This window comes from Lagopus muta, chromosome 5, assembly GCF_023343835.1.
Source record: "Lagopus muta isolate bLagMut1 chromosome 5, bLagMut1 primary, whole genome shotgun sequence".
Lineage (NCBI taxonomy): Eukaryota > Metazoa > Chordata > Aves > Galliformes > Phasianidae > Lagopus > Lagopus muta.
In genome coordinates this window covers 10,428,163-10,444,366 of record NC_064437.1, presented here as the reverse complement: position 1 = coordinate 10,444,366, position 16,204 = coordinate 10,428,163, and the positions used below count along the sequence as shown (strand labels likewise).

Here is a 16,204-nt window from a genome sequence, read left to right as displayed (position 1 = left end):
TAAAGCCAATCCACAATAGGACTGAAGCTGCAGGATGGCCTTACATCTTTCCCTGCTCTTTCAGATAGTTTTTTGACCATGCTAAGTCTCTTAGCTGTCACACAAACCTGCAAGTGCATCACATCTGGAGACATACTCAGTAACAGTTCTAAACCACCTTACTTCCTCTGCTTAAGTCAGCTGTAATTCCTGATAACTGTTGTTACAGCCTAACACCACATTAATTTCCTCAGCTTTGAGGAATCCTTTTGCTGGAAAAAAAGTAGCATCAAATGTAGTCTTTGTTCTTGATGTTCCCTCCAGACCCAGCTTCAATTTGCAGTAAAACCCCTTTTGAATCAGACTGCTAACCAGAATTGGTTTTCTTTAGGAATGCTTCCAAAAACCTCTAGCAAAGCTTGTCAGGGAGATGATGCTTCTTCACCATTTCAGTTTCTCGATCTGTAAACTCACCAATGGAAGTATGATCTACACCTTCTACAAATACTGAATAAGCATTACACTCAGCATTTTTTGCCTGATGTTTTTGATGTGTTATATTTTTATGAAGCCCTTGATGACACTCCCAGGACAAATGTCAAAATATGATGATCATTTCTTTTGACAATCTTTTTATTAAAATAGTTTATAGGTCATTAGAGACAACGTCTTTGACCTTGTGTTTTTTTGAGATCTGAATGCACAATACTACACAGCAATCTGTCAAAATAATATTCTGTCCATAATATGAAATCCAAATTGCTTGTACACAAAGCAATTTTTATCCTTTGTGTATTGTTGCCGTGTTTAAAAGAAGACATGCATAATATTTTCCCAAAAGTTTAGCTGACAGCAATAGTTACAGCTAATGAAGACAAAAAAGGATGCACCCTCTTGTGGAAATTTGTCATTTTGACCTGGCTGGATCATCTGTTGTGTTTTATTTTCATTGTGAACTTTCTATTAAAACTGTCATAGCTTGTTACTGTCACAAAAAAAAAAAAAATTATTTTAAGATCACTTTCATCTGGAGAGAAAAATGTGTAAAAAGACAGTGCTTCAAAACATCTTTCTTTGTATTTGAATCCATTCTGATAACATCCCCTTACCTAATGCAGTACCCACTGAAACTCTCACAATTAAATATTAACTCAATCTAGATACGTATTTTTAAATTTACTTTATATTGCAAAGTCTCTATTGAAAGCATTTAGTGTTACTATGGTTTTTGTTTTTTGTTTTTTTTTTTAAACAATGTACCCTAATAATTCAACACAAACATGAAGGAAACTTACCAAGAATGCTTTTACAGAATGAGTTCAGGATGAAGATGATTACAGTGTATGAATTTCAAAATGTTACAAAGCTTAAAAGCTATTTTCAAACCAGGTGACTCTTATATTAATCCAGATAAATGTTTTTTCACTGAATAACAGTAAGCCAACTATAAATCTGTCTATCCTTCACCTGGAGACATTAAAAGATGTTTGTTGCCTCTTCTTGGAGATTGATTATCTATTAAATAATAACTGTTTTACTACAGTTTTACCTGAAGGTAGAGTTTCATCTGCAAAACACAGTATATTCTTTTTAAGGTGGTATTTGATGGCTTAGAATCACTGATCTTTCAATAAACAAATCAGACTGTTAATAGTAATTTAAAGAAAAGATACCGTACCACTACAGAAAATAAAGGTATCCCAGTAGTTTATAAAAAAATACACAAAGATGCAGTTCATGTCCATATCCACCTAGCAGCTGACCAAAAAACTTTTTTTTTTTTTTAAATAAGAGAGAATCCCCTAAAATTCCAGCCTTCATGTTACTACATGGAAAAAACAAAAAATACTATATTCTGTCAAAGACATTGATACTGTGATTCTACATTCTTGCAAAGAGATTATCATGAACAATTCAGTAAAAACACGCATTAACTTTTTATTTGGAACACAGTAGGCTTAATTCAGTTGCCAGAAGTTTTGTTGGTACCTTTTTAGATGCACTGGGTTCCTACTTGGCCTCCAGTTGCCATTCCAGAAGACCTCTCTTAAGTTGTTTGTCACATCTGATAGCCTCCTGTATCAACACCATAACAGATCTTGTAAGAATTCAGATAGAACAGTATTTAATAATTATAACTTGTGATCTGAGACATCCAGCATGGCTTTACCAGAGGTGAATAATGCCTGACTAATCTGGTGACCCTCTACAATGGAGTGATGTCATCAGTGGGCAACTGATGTCACCCACCTGAACTCATACAAGACCTTTGGCATGGTCCCACACCACAACCTCATCACTAAATCGGAGATGTACGGTTTTGGAGGCTGAACTATTCAGTAGATTAGGAGTTGATTGGATAATCATAGTCAGAGGGTTGTGATCAACAGCTCTACACCCAGGTGGAGGCTGAGTGGTGTCCCCTGGAGCCCCGATCTTGAGACCAGTGCTCTCCAACATCTTCATCAATGAGCCTTTATCAGAGTCAAGGGTACTGAGTGCACCCTCAGAAGTTTGTTGATGGCACCAAGCTGAATGGTGTAGTTGATACAGCAGAAGAAAGGGGTAACACACTGAGGAACCTGAACCAGCTCAGCAACTGGGCCCATGAAAACCTCATGAAGTTCAACGATGCCTAGTGATAGGACAAGAAGGAAATGGTACTAAACAAAAAAAAGGAAGACTTAAGTTAGATGATAGAAAGAAGCTATTTACTGACACAGCTGCCCAGCAAGCTGTAGGTGTCCCATCCCTGGAGGTGCCCAAGGCTGGGCTGCACAGGGCCCTAGGCAGCCTGAGCTGGTGGGGACAGTCAGCCCACAGCAGGGGGTTGGAACTGAGTAGTCTTTAATGCCCCTTCCAATTTAAGCCATTCCATGATTCTATTACATTTGTTATCCACTTGTTTTGCAAGCAAAACTAGATTTCATGAATTAGTAGCTTAGCTAAAAAAAATTCCACCAAGTATCCTTATAGTTTGCAATGAAAACAAGTATTAAATAATCATACAGGAATAGCAAGACAGACTTTACACATCTAAATGCAATCTTTAGTAATATGGGTTTTTTCTCATGCTAATAATACAATTGCTTAGATTTATCAGCAGAAGACAATTGCATGTCATCAAGCAGTATAATACAGAATGAGAAACTTTTAATATCTGAGAAAAATGACATTATTAGCATTCATAGCATAGCCTATAATGTACCGTGTTTCCATTACTTAAGAGTAGCATTTGTTTGATCTATTCAGAGCAATTCTGGATAGGGGGAAGTAATTCATGGACTCAATAATATTACAGCATCTGAGACCAAGAAGAATATCGCTCCCTTTGCTGCTCACCACAGAACGTCTGGGTACAGACTGCAAGGACATATTCATGTTTAATTATTATGAAAATGTCACGTAAAAATGAGAAAGGAGTTAAATCACTGTACAAAGATTTAAACTGGAAGCCACTGAGGTTTTAATAACGCTCTACACGTGAATTATGTTTCCAATAACACATAAATGTATTATGAAACTTCAGCCAATAAAAAGCAGTTTCCTACAGCTTAATGTATTTGAGAAGAGAATGACTGTACTCGTGGTAGCAGAAATACCAATTATGAATCAAACACATAGTTTAATTCACTTTATTATAGCTGCAGTTATTAAGTTAAGGCAAAAGCCACGCTTAAATACTTTCCCATCAGTTTGTGAAAGTGGAGAGGCAATATTCATTTCCTCAAATTTATGGGAGCATAATAATTAAACCCCAGCTCTTCTTTGTAGGGCCATGAACCCTCTTGACTTGCCTCTCATTTCAACACTGTTCCAGCCATGCTGCAGGCATATACCTACTTCTCTCCTGCCACAGAAACAGCTGTTTCATCACAGACCGTTTCCCCTGTGACACACCATAGCACCTGCAGCCACACTTCTGCACCCCATCATACTCAATGGTGCAGATGGTACAAGAAGTTAAAGGAGAGGACAGCGATGAAATTTCAAACAAAACTGATACACTTGTGTGGTGAATGGCATGTCTGCACCCAGACGTTGGCCAAGGCTGCTGGTCCAGACATCTCCACCGTGCTCCCATCACAGAGCATCAGCTGTGCCGTTGTGATCGTTTATTAGGGAAGGAAAGAAAAAAAAAAAGGGGACAAAATGTTACTGAAAAAAGGGCAAAATGTAACATGGCAGTGAGAGGTGGGGAAAGTAAGTGCAGTAAACAGCCCTGTGAACACCAAGATCTCACATCTTTATGTCCAAACCCCTCATAACGCAACATCTTGTCTCCAGAACTCACAAGACAGCAAAAAAGCCCAATCCCACAGGCCTTTAGATACTCAACCAACTTCCCTGTCCCAGATGACTGAGGTTTCCACAGCCTCTGACACGTCTGCAAAGGACATGAATGGAAGATGGACATAAAGTCAGCTGGTTATCCACGCAATAAGAGGAATGAAAGCAAGAACTCAGCCCACAAAGATAGAGGATGGAGGCTGAGACCTGGCTAAAATAACACACAAAGTGCAAGTAGGCAGCACAGAGGCTTGTGGCCAGGGTGTGCAGTACAAAACAGCAGCAGAAAGAATGGACCAAAAGTGCTGTAAGAGGAAGACATGCAGCAAAGGAGGGCAGGTATGCTGCCAGGGGAGTAAGAGGTGGCCAGGAAAGGCTGAGGCCAGCATGCCATGCCTGTGCTCCACATGTGCCACTAGAGATGGAAAGGACTGAACCTGAGAACCCCCCCGTATCCACTCATCCCAACTGGACATCACTGCCAAGCCAGCTGAAGGGCACAACCTTCAGGCCAGGAGAGATCATCCATCCCAGTTGCCCTGTGGTACAGAGCCATAGGAGAGTTCAGGCTCCTGCCCCAAACCTGAAGGAGGCTCTGGGAGTCCTGTGCCCCTGCAGCAATGCTTCAGCATGCTGGCACCCTACTGTCCAGGGCTGGGGGCACATGAAGGTCATGTTTCAGTTCCTCCCCAGATGTGAGCAAACTGCTGAAGTCAGGCTCAAACAACAGTCTCTAATTCTTTAAAAAGTGTATTTGTATGTATTCACAGTATTTACAGATATACACACAGTAATGGAAAGAGTTTGAAAGACCAGGACAGTAGCAGAAACAGCCTAAGGCTGAGGAGCAGTCTCACTTTCCAGGCTCCAGTCCCCATTGAGATAATTCCATCTAACCCCAACCAAGACTTCTTTGAAGAAGCAAAATGCCTGTACATCAAGAAGGGGAGAGTAAGTATGTCTGAATAACTCTTATATTCTGCTATTCCTTCCTACAGTGCCAGCATCTAGGCCCAGAAAAAAAATAAACCACACTTGAAAAAAAGAAAAAAAAAAAAAACACATTTCGAAGCCTTACCACAGACCTGTTTGTTCTTAGGTTAACCAACAGCTATCCAGTCTCCTTGCCTGGCTTTAAAGACAGCAACTGCTAAGACTTGTTCTCCAGCCTGCTCAAGCTGCAGAATTTTTGTCAAGGAGACTCCCCTGAAAGATGCAAATTTCAGTTGGAAGTTACTTCACTTTAATCCTGCATATTAACCATTAAAAAAATACACCTATTACTTAACCTTTAAACAATGTATCAAAATAAAAAAGCCAAAGTTTATATTTTATTAAGGCTTTTCGAAAAGGACAGTATACTTGTTCTGTTCCCTGCATTTGCTGAAATAGGCAGTTACAGACCACTTCAAGTCCTTGGCCATTTCCCTATTGCATGTTCAGATTCTACCTCGCTACTTGGATGCGTTTCTAGCAGAAAATTCTTCTTATTTGAAAGCCTCACATGTTTAAAGGAGTGAAGGTCCCATCAGCACTCATTTCTGCTCACTCCCTTCTTGCTGTAAGGGTAACAGATCTTTCCAGTTCTTGTAGTTCCATAATTATGAATATAAAAAGTATAATTTGCTCATATCTGCTCATATCATCTCATCTTGGAAGGTTAAAAAAAATCATGCTATTGCATGCAGCAGACTAACAAGAAGTACATGCATCAGCACAGTAGGCAGTGTGCAACTCTGTACATTTTTGTTTGTGGAAGAAGTTGCACAAAGCCTGCTGGTGTTAAACATCCAAAAGGTAAGAACATCCAGGTGTGCAATATACAGTGAAAGCCTGGCTCCTGGCAGATCCTCCCTTGCAGGAAAATCACATACATATTTTAGATACTTAGTACTGCTTTCCGTCATGTCAGCAGCTCTAGAGAACAGGTCCAGTCCAGCCAGGTAAAGGAGACACACAGCTTCCCTCTCTCAACTGCAGTAGCCTTGAAGAAAAATACCCAAGTTTCACAGTCAAATTGAAGGATGAAATGTAACCAGGCAGAGAGGATAAAAATCAAAAGAAGGTCTCCCTGACACATCCTTGTTCAGTATTTCGTTTGTTAGTCAACATCTGTGGCACAGAAGTACTCAAGATTGTGGGCACAGGAAGAGACTACAGAATACTTCTCAAGTTCAGAGGGATGGGACTGGGAGATTTCTACATATCCAGAGTCAGTTGAATTAAGGAAAAAAAACCCTTCAACTTCATTTATGGTATCAAATATACTTCACAGCAAGGTTGCTGCAACTCAGCAGTCTGTGCTGGTGCCTCACAGAGGCCAGAAGAACACTCTCAGCTGCACTTCCAGTTCTCTTTCTCATCAGCGTCTGGGTGGGTGCGCAGTGAATCCTAATGCAGGGAAAACAAAATACAGGAGATTTCTGATTTGCAGCTTCTCTTTCTTCCACTTTAGTCCTTACTGTGAGAGGAGGATCAAAGAATGCCAGCTGTCCCTTTCACCCACATGGCCAGGAGTGCTATACAATCCCAAAACCACAGAAGGTATTTTGTCACTGAGAGATGCCCCAACGTATTCCTGCCCCATAGTTCCATCTCTCTTGCCCCTACAAGATTTAACTTCAATGACCTTACTTAGGAATAAAAAGGAGCACCTCAGCCCAGGCATCTATCATCCTGGTTGCACAAGGCATTCTACTGGGACAGGAATTTTCTTTACCTGGGTTTGAAGTTGGTGACGTTTCAGCTGTCTATAGAACTGCAGCACTGTAGGATCAGCTCTCACTACTTTTGGGTCAAAATCCAGAACACGGAGACCTGCAAGGCTGCGGGCTCGGGAAAGGGCTACATAGGCCTGCCCACTTTCAAAGACACGAGACAGGGAAATTTCCACAGAATCTAAAGACATGCCCTATCAAAGAGAGGGAGAAATCAGTTGCACAGAAAAAGAAAAACACACACACAAAAAAAACCCCAAAGCACAGAACACCATGTCATAGCAATACTAACATACCCTATGAATTTGTCAGAAGTTACCATCCACAGTGTACAAGCTTGATAAGAAAGATGGCCTCTTGTTTAAGTAAAAGATGGGAACCAGTAAAACAAAAAAGAGCAGTTTCCTGATGATTAAGTTGCTATCAGACAAGGGAGATACTTTCAGTATCTAAAAAGAGACTGTAAGAAAGATGGGGACAGATTCTTAGCAGGGTCTGTTTTAATAGGACAAGGGGAAACTTCAAAACTAATAGAAGAGAAACATAAATCAGATAAGAAAAAAAAGTTGTGCATTTCTCATTTTTGGAACACAGGTGATGAGGGTGCCCACAAAAAGGGTGATGAGGCAGTAGAACATGTTGCCCAGAGAGATGGTGAACGCCTCATCCCTGGAAACATTCATGAGCAGGCTGGACGGGGCTCTGAGCATCTGATGAAGCTGCAGCTATCCCTGCCCATTACAGAGGATTTGGACTAGATGGCCTTTAAGAGTCCCTTCCAACTCAAATGATATGATGATTTTAGGAGCCTGCTATTGTGCAAAACTGCACAAACTTCATGCACTCAACACAGCAGGGAAAGAAATCCCACTGTTTTCATGCATAGTAATTAAGTGGAGGAGAAGTCAGTTTCAAGGAGTCCTCAGACAGACCACCTGAGAGAGACTTTGGGTTAGAAACAGCAAACTATCCCAAGAGGCAGCAGAATTTACAACACAGCTTGGGAACAAGCTTATAGGTCTTCTATAGAGGAGTGTTTATCAAAGTGTATGAATTATTCTGGAAAAATGGGAAATGTGCTATGTACCTTGGGGAAAAAAAGCCAGCACACCTTTGAAAGTGAAGTCCAGCTCAAACAAAACAGCTGTAAATCCAGCTTCCTCAGGTACACAAAGCAAGCTGCAGGATCATCAGTGCTGATGACTAATAGGGAAACAGTCCTGACCAGCCCACAGCAGTAACTACTGCTGCTTTCTAGTCCAACACCAGCTGTGTAGATGACAGCACCATTACGGAAACTCCACAAAGTGATAGCAACACTACTGTCTGCCAGACTACAGTTACAGACAATTATCATGAACAGAAGAGACGCAGTCTTCCTTTCAACAGCAGATACACAACCTAGAGCTTTTCTACGACAAGTTTTTCCTCCAGTTTTACCAGCAATCTAAGCATTCCCAGAAGATAAGGCTTATGATACTATAAAAGACCATAGACAGTTGTGGAAATGCACTCACCTGGCTCTTGTGAATGGAAATGGCCCATGCCAATTTTAGGGGCAACTGTTGGCGACTCAGATGAATTCCTGATGGCCCTTTGAAGAGCCACCTCTCCAATTTGATAACTCGAGTGACTCCACAGAGAAACCTCACCTTGGGCAGCCCTGTGAAAATGGGAATAGAAGGACAATAAGAGCACGTTCCTGGCATTCATCAGCAGGAAGCCAGAAGATTTAAGAACAGGTTTTCCTCTTCCTCACACTAGTATTTCATGAATTTTAGGGCTGTGTTAAAAAAAAAATCCCGTATCAAAACAGAACAACCCACCCCACTCACTAAGTACGATGTTCTGAAATGACATTTGGGACACAAAGGAGAATTACATTCAGCTAATCTATCAGTTGAGATACCTTCTCTGTAACAGAACAGTGTTATCTGAGGAAAATAAAACAACAACACACCACAACTTGATTCAGCAACTCAGAAATAAATGCAGATGAGTATACATATCTGATCAACAAAGAAAACAAACACAGGATGCCTTACATGCACCACATCACATGACAGCCCAGGAGAACCACTAACATTTTGTTATGGAGCAGCTCTGTTCTCTGCTTTCCTTTAGTAAAGAAAATTAACAAGTCATCAGCACAGCAGTAATATTTTTAAAATAAAGTTTACTTTACCCTTCTGTTCAGTTTCAAATCCTACAACAACTCCTCGTGCTCCATTCACCAGCCCTTGAGACACATCCAGATTCTTAGCTAGCATCACCTACAGAGTAAAAGGAGAGAGAAAGCAAATCTCTCAGTGTGCTGGCTTTTGAGTATGTTCAGCCTCTTTCAGCTAAGCGTCTAGCCAGAATGCATAAGCATAGACATATCATTCTATTGCAGACTGAAGCACAATCTCTAATTTAACTGAAGCTCCTCCACAGCCTTCCCTTCCTAGGATTCCCAACTACAAAATTCTCAGTACTGAATGCTTTGCACATGATTTTCTGTCCACAGCTACAACCTCAGATCCAGGAAGTGATTTTGCCCTCCCAAATGCCAGCAAGCCTAGACGATTGTGTAAGAAGCAGAGGAAAACCTTCCCAAGGCAAAGCATCACCCAGTGGTGCTTCTTTGACACAATCCTGCATCCTTTCCACGCTGACAGCCTCAGATCACAGCAAGATAACCAGTAGAGCACATTTGGCAATCTTATGCCTTACTCTTACAGGTCAGGAAGACTGCTGTACTCAAGGCTGAGACAAGCAAGAAGCCTATGTTCTTCTTCTGGGCCTGGTAAGAAATATATGTCTAAGTCACTGTGGTCACTGTGGTCCACAGGACACACACTTGTGCTCAAACCAAGTCGATCCTCTGCCTGGGTTGCAAGCAAGAAGGATACTGAGATCAGACTGATCTGGCCAGTCTCATGTTGGCTTGGCGTGGTTGCTCCATGCAGAATCTGTATTTTACAAATTGATCTATTATATATATATATAGCTATTATACCTTCATTTTTCTTATGCCATCTGATCTGCTGTTCTTTCCCAAACAAACTTGTACATACACTCACCTGAGCTCCAACCTTTAGCTCAACTCTACCACCCACAGGACACTGAGTATCAATTAACTTCACTAGCATCGGGTCACTGTCCAAAGCCTCAAAAGCGTGCAAATCTCCTATGAAGGAAAAAAAAAAAAAAAAAAAGCAGTGACCAATTGCAACTACAAGACATAAGCTACATGATATTTGCAGGAGACTCAGCGTTTATTTTTTGAAGCAATTTCTCTTATAGTGACCAAGGAGAATGGATCTTAAGAGTTGTAGGTGCAAGCTTGGCACACCTAGCAGCAGAAAGCTCACTGCTACCTCCTTTCCCCACATAACTGCCAGAGCATTAGAAGGCTTGGAAATTAAGGACCAGCAGTAAGCAGTATCTGACCAACTACCATTTCAAGCATATGACCAGTTTTACACCAGATCTGCAAAGAGGACTAAGGAGGAATCTTTGGGCCAAATGGGCCAGGAATGAAATAACCCTTAACTCAGTGTCTGGTTTAGTGCATGGACTTTCTGAGATTCTATGGAAGGAAGAAGCAGAGGTATGGATGCAGTATCCACCACACCTCACAGGAAGCAATCAGCTCACTGACAAACAGTAAGGTATATTTAAAAGGGGAAAAAATTTCCCTGGGCAGCTCAAGTCCAACACGTACAGCTCATGCTGTGACAAAACATCACCTCCTCCTGTCACCACGGTGCTCCCACTCCCAGCTCAGCCCTGAAGCCAGCAGCTTCCTGCACAGAATTCACCTGAAAGCTGTCGCAAGCGTCTTTCGTTAGTCAGTTCTACATCATCGTTGTGGGTGCAGAGCCGTGTAGCCAGGATCCCATCGCGCTCAGATCTGTTAGTAGCTGTCTGTGTCAGCAGACTGATAACCTCCTCTGTGCACCTGGTGACCAGGAAGAAGGCATTGTTATTTGAAGTTATCAGAGCTGGATCTTGAGCAGCAGTGACCTCCACAGAGCCACATCAGGTTTTAAAGCTCTGGTCTCTAGAGAGAACGGTGGACAAAAGTAGCTACAGAAAGTGCAAGAGTGCATGCCAGCCCATCCCTGGCCCAACATCCCTTGCATTCTCTATCAGAAGTTGCAAAGGGACATTCTAGAAAGGGTTTCTTCCTTACCTAGCACCATATCAGGCCTCCTTACACTGCCTAAGGCATTCATAGCTACTCCCCCCAGCCACAAATCCCTCACAGAACATGAGGGAGAGGTGAGCAATGGCTCCATCAGCAGGGAGCAGGGCTTCGAAACAGAGCTGAGTTCCTGCTCACCTGCCTAAACGAACTGCACTCAGCAGCGAAATGAAGGTCTTATCGGTCTGTCTTCGCACTTCCGTCAGCTCCATGTTTACGTGGATGCATTTCCTCCAGCTTTTTGCCTGGTAAATCATTCTCTTGTTAAGTAAGAAAATGCAAATTTTGAGGGTAAGCTTAGGGACAGCTTTGTACCTGGAAGCAGAATGTGGTTTCTTCATTAGCCTTGCAAACTGGGGGCAGCTGCAAGAAGTCCCCACAGATGATGAGCTGAATTCCTCCAAAAGGCTCATCTCGTTTTCTCACTGCTCTGAAAGGAAAGGAAGAGAACTTCTGAATGTCCTCCAGGGCCTGAACAAATTCAAGTCTCAGAAGTTATTTCTCAGTCTGCCAGCAGGTTCTATCACCCTCATTAAAAGACTGTTATTCTTAGCTGTGTCAGAAGAGTTAAAGCAATTAATCAATATTATAAGACATTCATTTGTCTTTGTCTATCCAATCAAAGCACCACTGCCAGTCTTTGTGATTCAGTGGCTGTTATAATACAGCTGCCTCTTGCTCCTTGCTGTTCAGACAGTGTTCACATGGAGTCAGAAAGCACAGGGATTTGAAATGCATCTTGGAGTTACAGTAAACACAGCAAGCTTAATTGAGGTAGCAACAGAGAACTGATAAGAACAGCATAAATAGACAACTGTGTCCTGGACTCAGCTCTATGGATGGAAACTACAACCAGAACAGACACAGCTGGGAGGATGGAAACACAATCAAAACCTATCTCATAAGAAAAGCTCTGTCCTAATGCTGGCTGTGGTTTCAGACTTCTCTCCAGACTTATGCCAATGGCTGCCTTGTATCCAGCAACAAAACCATAGGAAGGAAGCAACCTGAAAGCGCAGGGAAATTCATTTCTGTTGTTTGAACTGACAACCACTCACCTTGCCACTGCCTCCAGCTTGTCAAAAAACTTGCCATCCACCATGGAGATCTCATCGATGATTAAGCGCTGGCAGGCCAGCCAGTGCTGCCGCACCCCAGGTCTCTCTGCCAGCTGGATGCACTGTTCCAGCGGAGCCTTCCCAGAGCCTATACCTGCCAAGGGAGAAGCAAACTCTGAGAAGTTCCAAACTGTTTGGGATGAGAGCAGAAGCCCCCAGCTCCTTGCTGCCTGGCCAAACATTACCTGCGAAGGCATGGAGTGTGGTGCCACCAATGTGGCAAGCTGCCACTCCAGTGCTGGCTGTAGCATAGGTGCTGTTTGGAGGGAGGGAGCCCACGATCTTCTTCAGCAGGAATGACTTCCCAGTCCCTGGGAGAGATAGAGAGCACTGCTTTTAGCAAGGTGTCGCAGGGCTGCAGGGGACCATCACCTCAGGGATGCAGAGAGTAGCAGCTTGGCACTGAGGTCTTGAACCAAACCCACCTGCACAGCCAGTGAAGAAAACACTCTTCCCGCTGCGCACAGCACCCAGCACTGCCTCCTGCTCCACTGACAGCCGGGCAGGAGGCCGCCTCTCTGCACGGAGCACCTGTGGGATAGAAGCATGACAGGCCCTTTGGGAAGAACTGAATCATGGAATCATACAGGTGGGAAAAGACTTCTGATAGCACCTAGTCCAACCCCACCCACTATGCCAACTGACCACAGCCCTCAGTGCCACATCTCCACAGTTCTGCAACAACTCCAGGGACAGCGTGACCCCACCACCTGCCTTGGCAACTGTGCCAGCACATCGCTGCTCTTTTGGAGAAGTAGTTTTTCCTAATATCCAACCTGAGCCTCCCCTGGCACGACTTAAGGCCATCACCTTCCATCCTATCACTGTTACCCGAGAGAAGAGGCTGACTCCCACCTCACCGCAAGCTCCTCTCAAGGCATTGTAGAGTAATGAGGAGGCTCAGAGGAGACCTTAACTCCAGTTCCCTCAGCCACTCCCAGTAACACTTGTGCTCCAAACCCTTCACAGCTCCTTTGCCCTTCCCTGGGCACACTCTAGGGCCTCGAGGCGTTTCTCGTATCGAGGGACCCAGAACACAGCACTCGAGGTGCAGCCGAGCACAGGATGTCGACCGCCTCCCATCCCTTCTGGCTGCATAATCGCCGACACAAGCCGGGATGCCATTGCCCATAACGACCACCTGGGCGCGGTACTGATTCACGTTCAGCCGCCGTCAGCTCACACCCGTGGGTCCTTTCCCCGCCGCCCTCCCCTCCCGGAGCCTCACCTCCGCCGGCCGCTCCCCGCCGCTCCGGTCCCGCTCAGGGTCACGCCGCAGGTCGCGCTCCTGCAGCGGGCTGATAACGGAGAAGGCGGGCGGTGGGCGACCCAGCAGCCGGGGCTGGCGCGGCGCACCCCGCGGCCCGGCGGCCAACTTGAGCTTCAGGAGGCGGAAGAAGCGGCGCAGGGCGTCGGGTGGGCAGTCGGAGAGCAGCACCTGGGCGCCGCCCGGGCCCACCCGCACCGCCGCGCGGCCCTCCCCCACGAAACGCGTGAAAAGCCGCACGGCGTCGCCTCCCAGCGCGAAGCTGAAAGCCGCCGCCTCTCCCCCGCCGCCGGCCACGCGCAGCACCGGCTGCCGCAGCTCGTCGCGGCCCAGCAGCACCAATGCGCCCCGCAGCACGCGGCGCAAAGGGCCCGCACCCCCCGGCAGCGGCCGCTCCACGACGGCGGTGCAGCGCAGCTCCGCGTCCCCCATCGCGGCTCTGTCGGGTTGCTCCGCCGCCCGTTCAAACTCGCCGCGTGGAGCCGCCGTCCAATCAGCGCCGGGAGCTTTAATTCGACAGCCAATAGGAGACGAGAGAGGAAACCGGCGAAGGAAGCGGGCGTGCGGCTAGCCCTCTCAATCAGGAGCGCCGGGCGGCGCCACGTGACGCGTTGCCGGGCAGCGGGACGCGGCGCGGCGCCATGGCCGCTCGCGGCGGGGAAAAGGAGCCGCCGGACGCCGTGCACCTGAACCGGCTGCTGTGCGAGCGCGTGCGCAAGGAGCTGCGCTGCCAGCGGCTGCACACCGAGCACAGCATCAACCCGTTGAGGCGCGGTGAGCGGCCGCCTCCTGGGGAAGGGGGAAGAACGAGGCTGGGGCGGGCACTAATCAAGAACCGGTAGCCGGGTTGATGTAAACGCACGCTGAAGCCCTTCGCCCGCATCGCTTCTCTTCCAGTTCATACGGTCACTCAGAAGCCCATGTCTTGGCACGACAACATCGAGGAACCTGCGGATGGTGAGTGGTGATAAGCACGAGAAAATGACCCTCGCCCTCCGACTGCCAGCGTTGGGGATGGATGGTGTTGTCCCATCCTGACGCGTGGCCCCAGGTCCGTCGAGCTTTGTCATGTTTCATTTATATTCGTGTCTCTTAACCCACAGCCAAGTTTCTGAATATTATTCATCAAGCAGCGCTGGAGCCAACGAAGAAATATTCAGAGCCACAAACAGAGAGCCAGGAAATAGGCTGGAACACAACGCCTCTGGTGAGTAGGGTGTGCGACTCAGGCTGAGCCCAGTGCCCAGAAAGGTATAGGTGCAAGAAAATAATCTGTGGCAAATACAGAAAACAGGAATGGCTCCAATGTTCACAGGCAGCAAGCTTATCAAGGTAAGATCTAAGAGGACTCTTCCCCCTGGTGAAGCCTTGTCCATGTAGAAGCAATAGTCTTGCTCTGCAGAACTTGCATACAAAATATCTGCAAGGACAGCAACAAGGACAGTTTGATCAGCTAAATGCCAAGCTGGGGGTCAGGGCTGCTCATTAAGCATTCAGCATTGAGCTACAGTGAACAATGCCAAGTGACACAGACAAGCACTGCAAAAAAAGTCTGCTACATCTTTCAAACAAATTGAAAGCAGAACTAACAAAGTTGATAATCAGTTCAGCATATCTGAGACAGAATATACCAACTGAAGGTTCATTTGGAGAAACGTGAATAAGCAGGATGGATAATCTTACTAACAAGGTGACATCATTCATATCTGTGACACAAAGAGCTGTGACAGTAACTGAGTTTGTAGATTAGCATTTCCAGAAAGGCAAATGAGGGGTTCATTAATTTTGGCCAGTTACAAAGAACTAAAATAAGTAAGAATCTTCTGCAGATTTTCATATTACTCCGAGTAAAGTAGTTACTCATGACAGATAGCCCAGGAGGGCTTAGATAATGTCAGTAGGATTAGCCTGGCAGGAAAGATACAATACAAGTGAAGGGAAGTGAGTTTACAGTCAAGACTCCTAAAGCTGCTTCCAAAATTGAGTTCTCCCTTTTCACCAGGTTCTCATGCAATGTAACTGTGAACAGTATAGCACATCCCTCTTTTCAAAAGGGACAACCAATTCTAGGAAAAGCACGTGCTTCTCCAGTTTATAGTAATTGCTTTCCAGATTGACACGGACCGCACTGATCGCAGACTCTTCTTCCCACGCCGGAGAACTGAGATCACTGAACAAATGGCTGCCACGGGGCACCTGAAGAAGTAGTAGAAGCTGCAGCAGCAGAGTCACACAACATAGAATGAAGTAGCTAGTGCCATCTAATGCGTTAGACCAGGGTTGTTAGTAGGTGAGTATGGATTTTTGGCAAGAGAAGATTGCAAAAAAAAAAAAAAAAAAGTGAGGATAGAATCCTTGTCTGTCCCGATTTGCAGCCTTACAGAAATAAAACTGTTTGTAAGACTGCTGCATTTGTCTTCTTATTGTGTCGGAAACGGCGGGAGAAAAAACACAACCAAGTTTGACGATCTTGATATGTTAGGACTAGTATAGTTGCACCAGGCAGATGCATTTCGATAAGCAGAGAGAGAGGAGTTGATGACCACAGAATGGTTGACGGGGCTGGCTGTTGCAATACTGCTCCAATTAAAAAAGATACACCAGTCGGCCCGTATAGACCCTAATAATTCTAGCTCCTGAG

At 45.1% G+C, this 16,204-nt stretch overlaps 2 protein-coding genes across 2 annotated transcripts; one reads left to right on the top strand and one right to left on the bottom strand.

Moving 5' to 3' along the window:
* Positions 1-1,265: 1,265 nt before the first annotated feature.
* On the bottom strand, positions 1,266-14,129 carry PIF1 (PIF1 5'-to-3' DNA helicase). The gene is made up of 12 exons (XM_048947220.1): positions 13,525-14,129; positions 12,722-12,827; positions 12,482-12,607; positions 12,237-12,390; positions 11,494-11,608; positions 11,317-11,423; positions 10,793-10,932; positions 10,052-10,158; positions 9,172-9,259; positions 8,504-8,649; positions 6,989-7,180; positions 1,266-6,660 (listed from the first exon to the last, which is right to left on the bottom strand). The coding sequence occupies exons 1-12, from the start codon at positions 13,993-13,995 to the stop codon at positions 6,604-6,606; spliced, it is 1,809 nt and encodes a 602-aa protein (XP_048803177.1). The 5' UTR covers positions 13,996-14,129; the 3' UTR covers positions 1,266-6,603.
* Positions 14,130-14,201: 72 nt separating this feature from the next.
* Positions 14,202-15,786, top strand: FAM183A (family with sequence similarity 183 member A). The gene is made up of 4 exons (XM_048947231.1): positions 14,202-14,337; positions 14,461-14,520; positions 14,667-14,770; positions 15,676-15,786. Exons 1-4 carry the CDS (start codon positions 14,205-14,207, stop codon positions 15,769-15,771), a joined length of 393 nt encoding a protein of 130 aa, XP_048803188.1. The 5' UTR covers positions 14,202-14,204; the 3' UTR covers positions 15,772-15,786.
* Positions 15,787-16,204: the final 418 nt, after the last annotated feature.

Bases quoted from the DNA above. Each gene is read 5' to 3' on its own strand.
- PIF1 (XM_048947220.1), bottom strand. From the start codon at position 13,995: ATGGGGGACGCGGAGCTGCGCTGCACCGCCGTCGTGGAGCGGCCGCTG. The intron at 10,933-11,316 runs GTGAGCAGGAAC...CCTGGTCACCAG, and splicing joins AGTGCAGTTCGTTTAGGCAG to GTGCACAGAGGAGGTTATCA. The intron at 9,260-10,051 runs GTGAGTGTATGT...TTTACTCTGTAG, and splicing joins AGCTAAAGGTTGGAGCTCAG to GTGATGCTAGCTAAGAATCT.
- FAM183A (XM_048947231.1), top strand. From the start codon at position 14,205: ATGGCCGCTCGCGGCGGGGAAAAGGAGCCGCCGGACGCCGTGCACCTG. The intron at 14,521-14,666 runs GTGAGTGGTGAT...CTTAACCCACAG, and splicing joins CATCGAGGAACCTGCGGATG to CCAAGTTTCTGAATATTATT. The intron at 14,771-15,675 runs GTGAGTAGGGTG...ATTGCTTTCCAG, and splicing joins GCTGGAACACAACGCCTCTG to ATTGACACGGACCGCACTGA.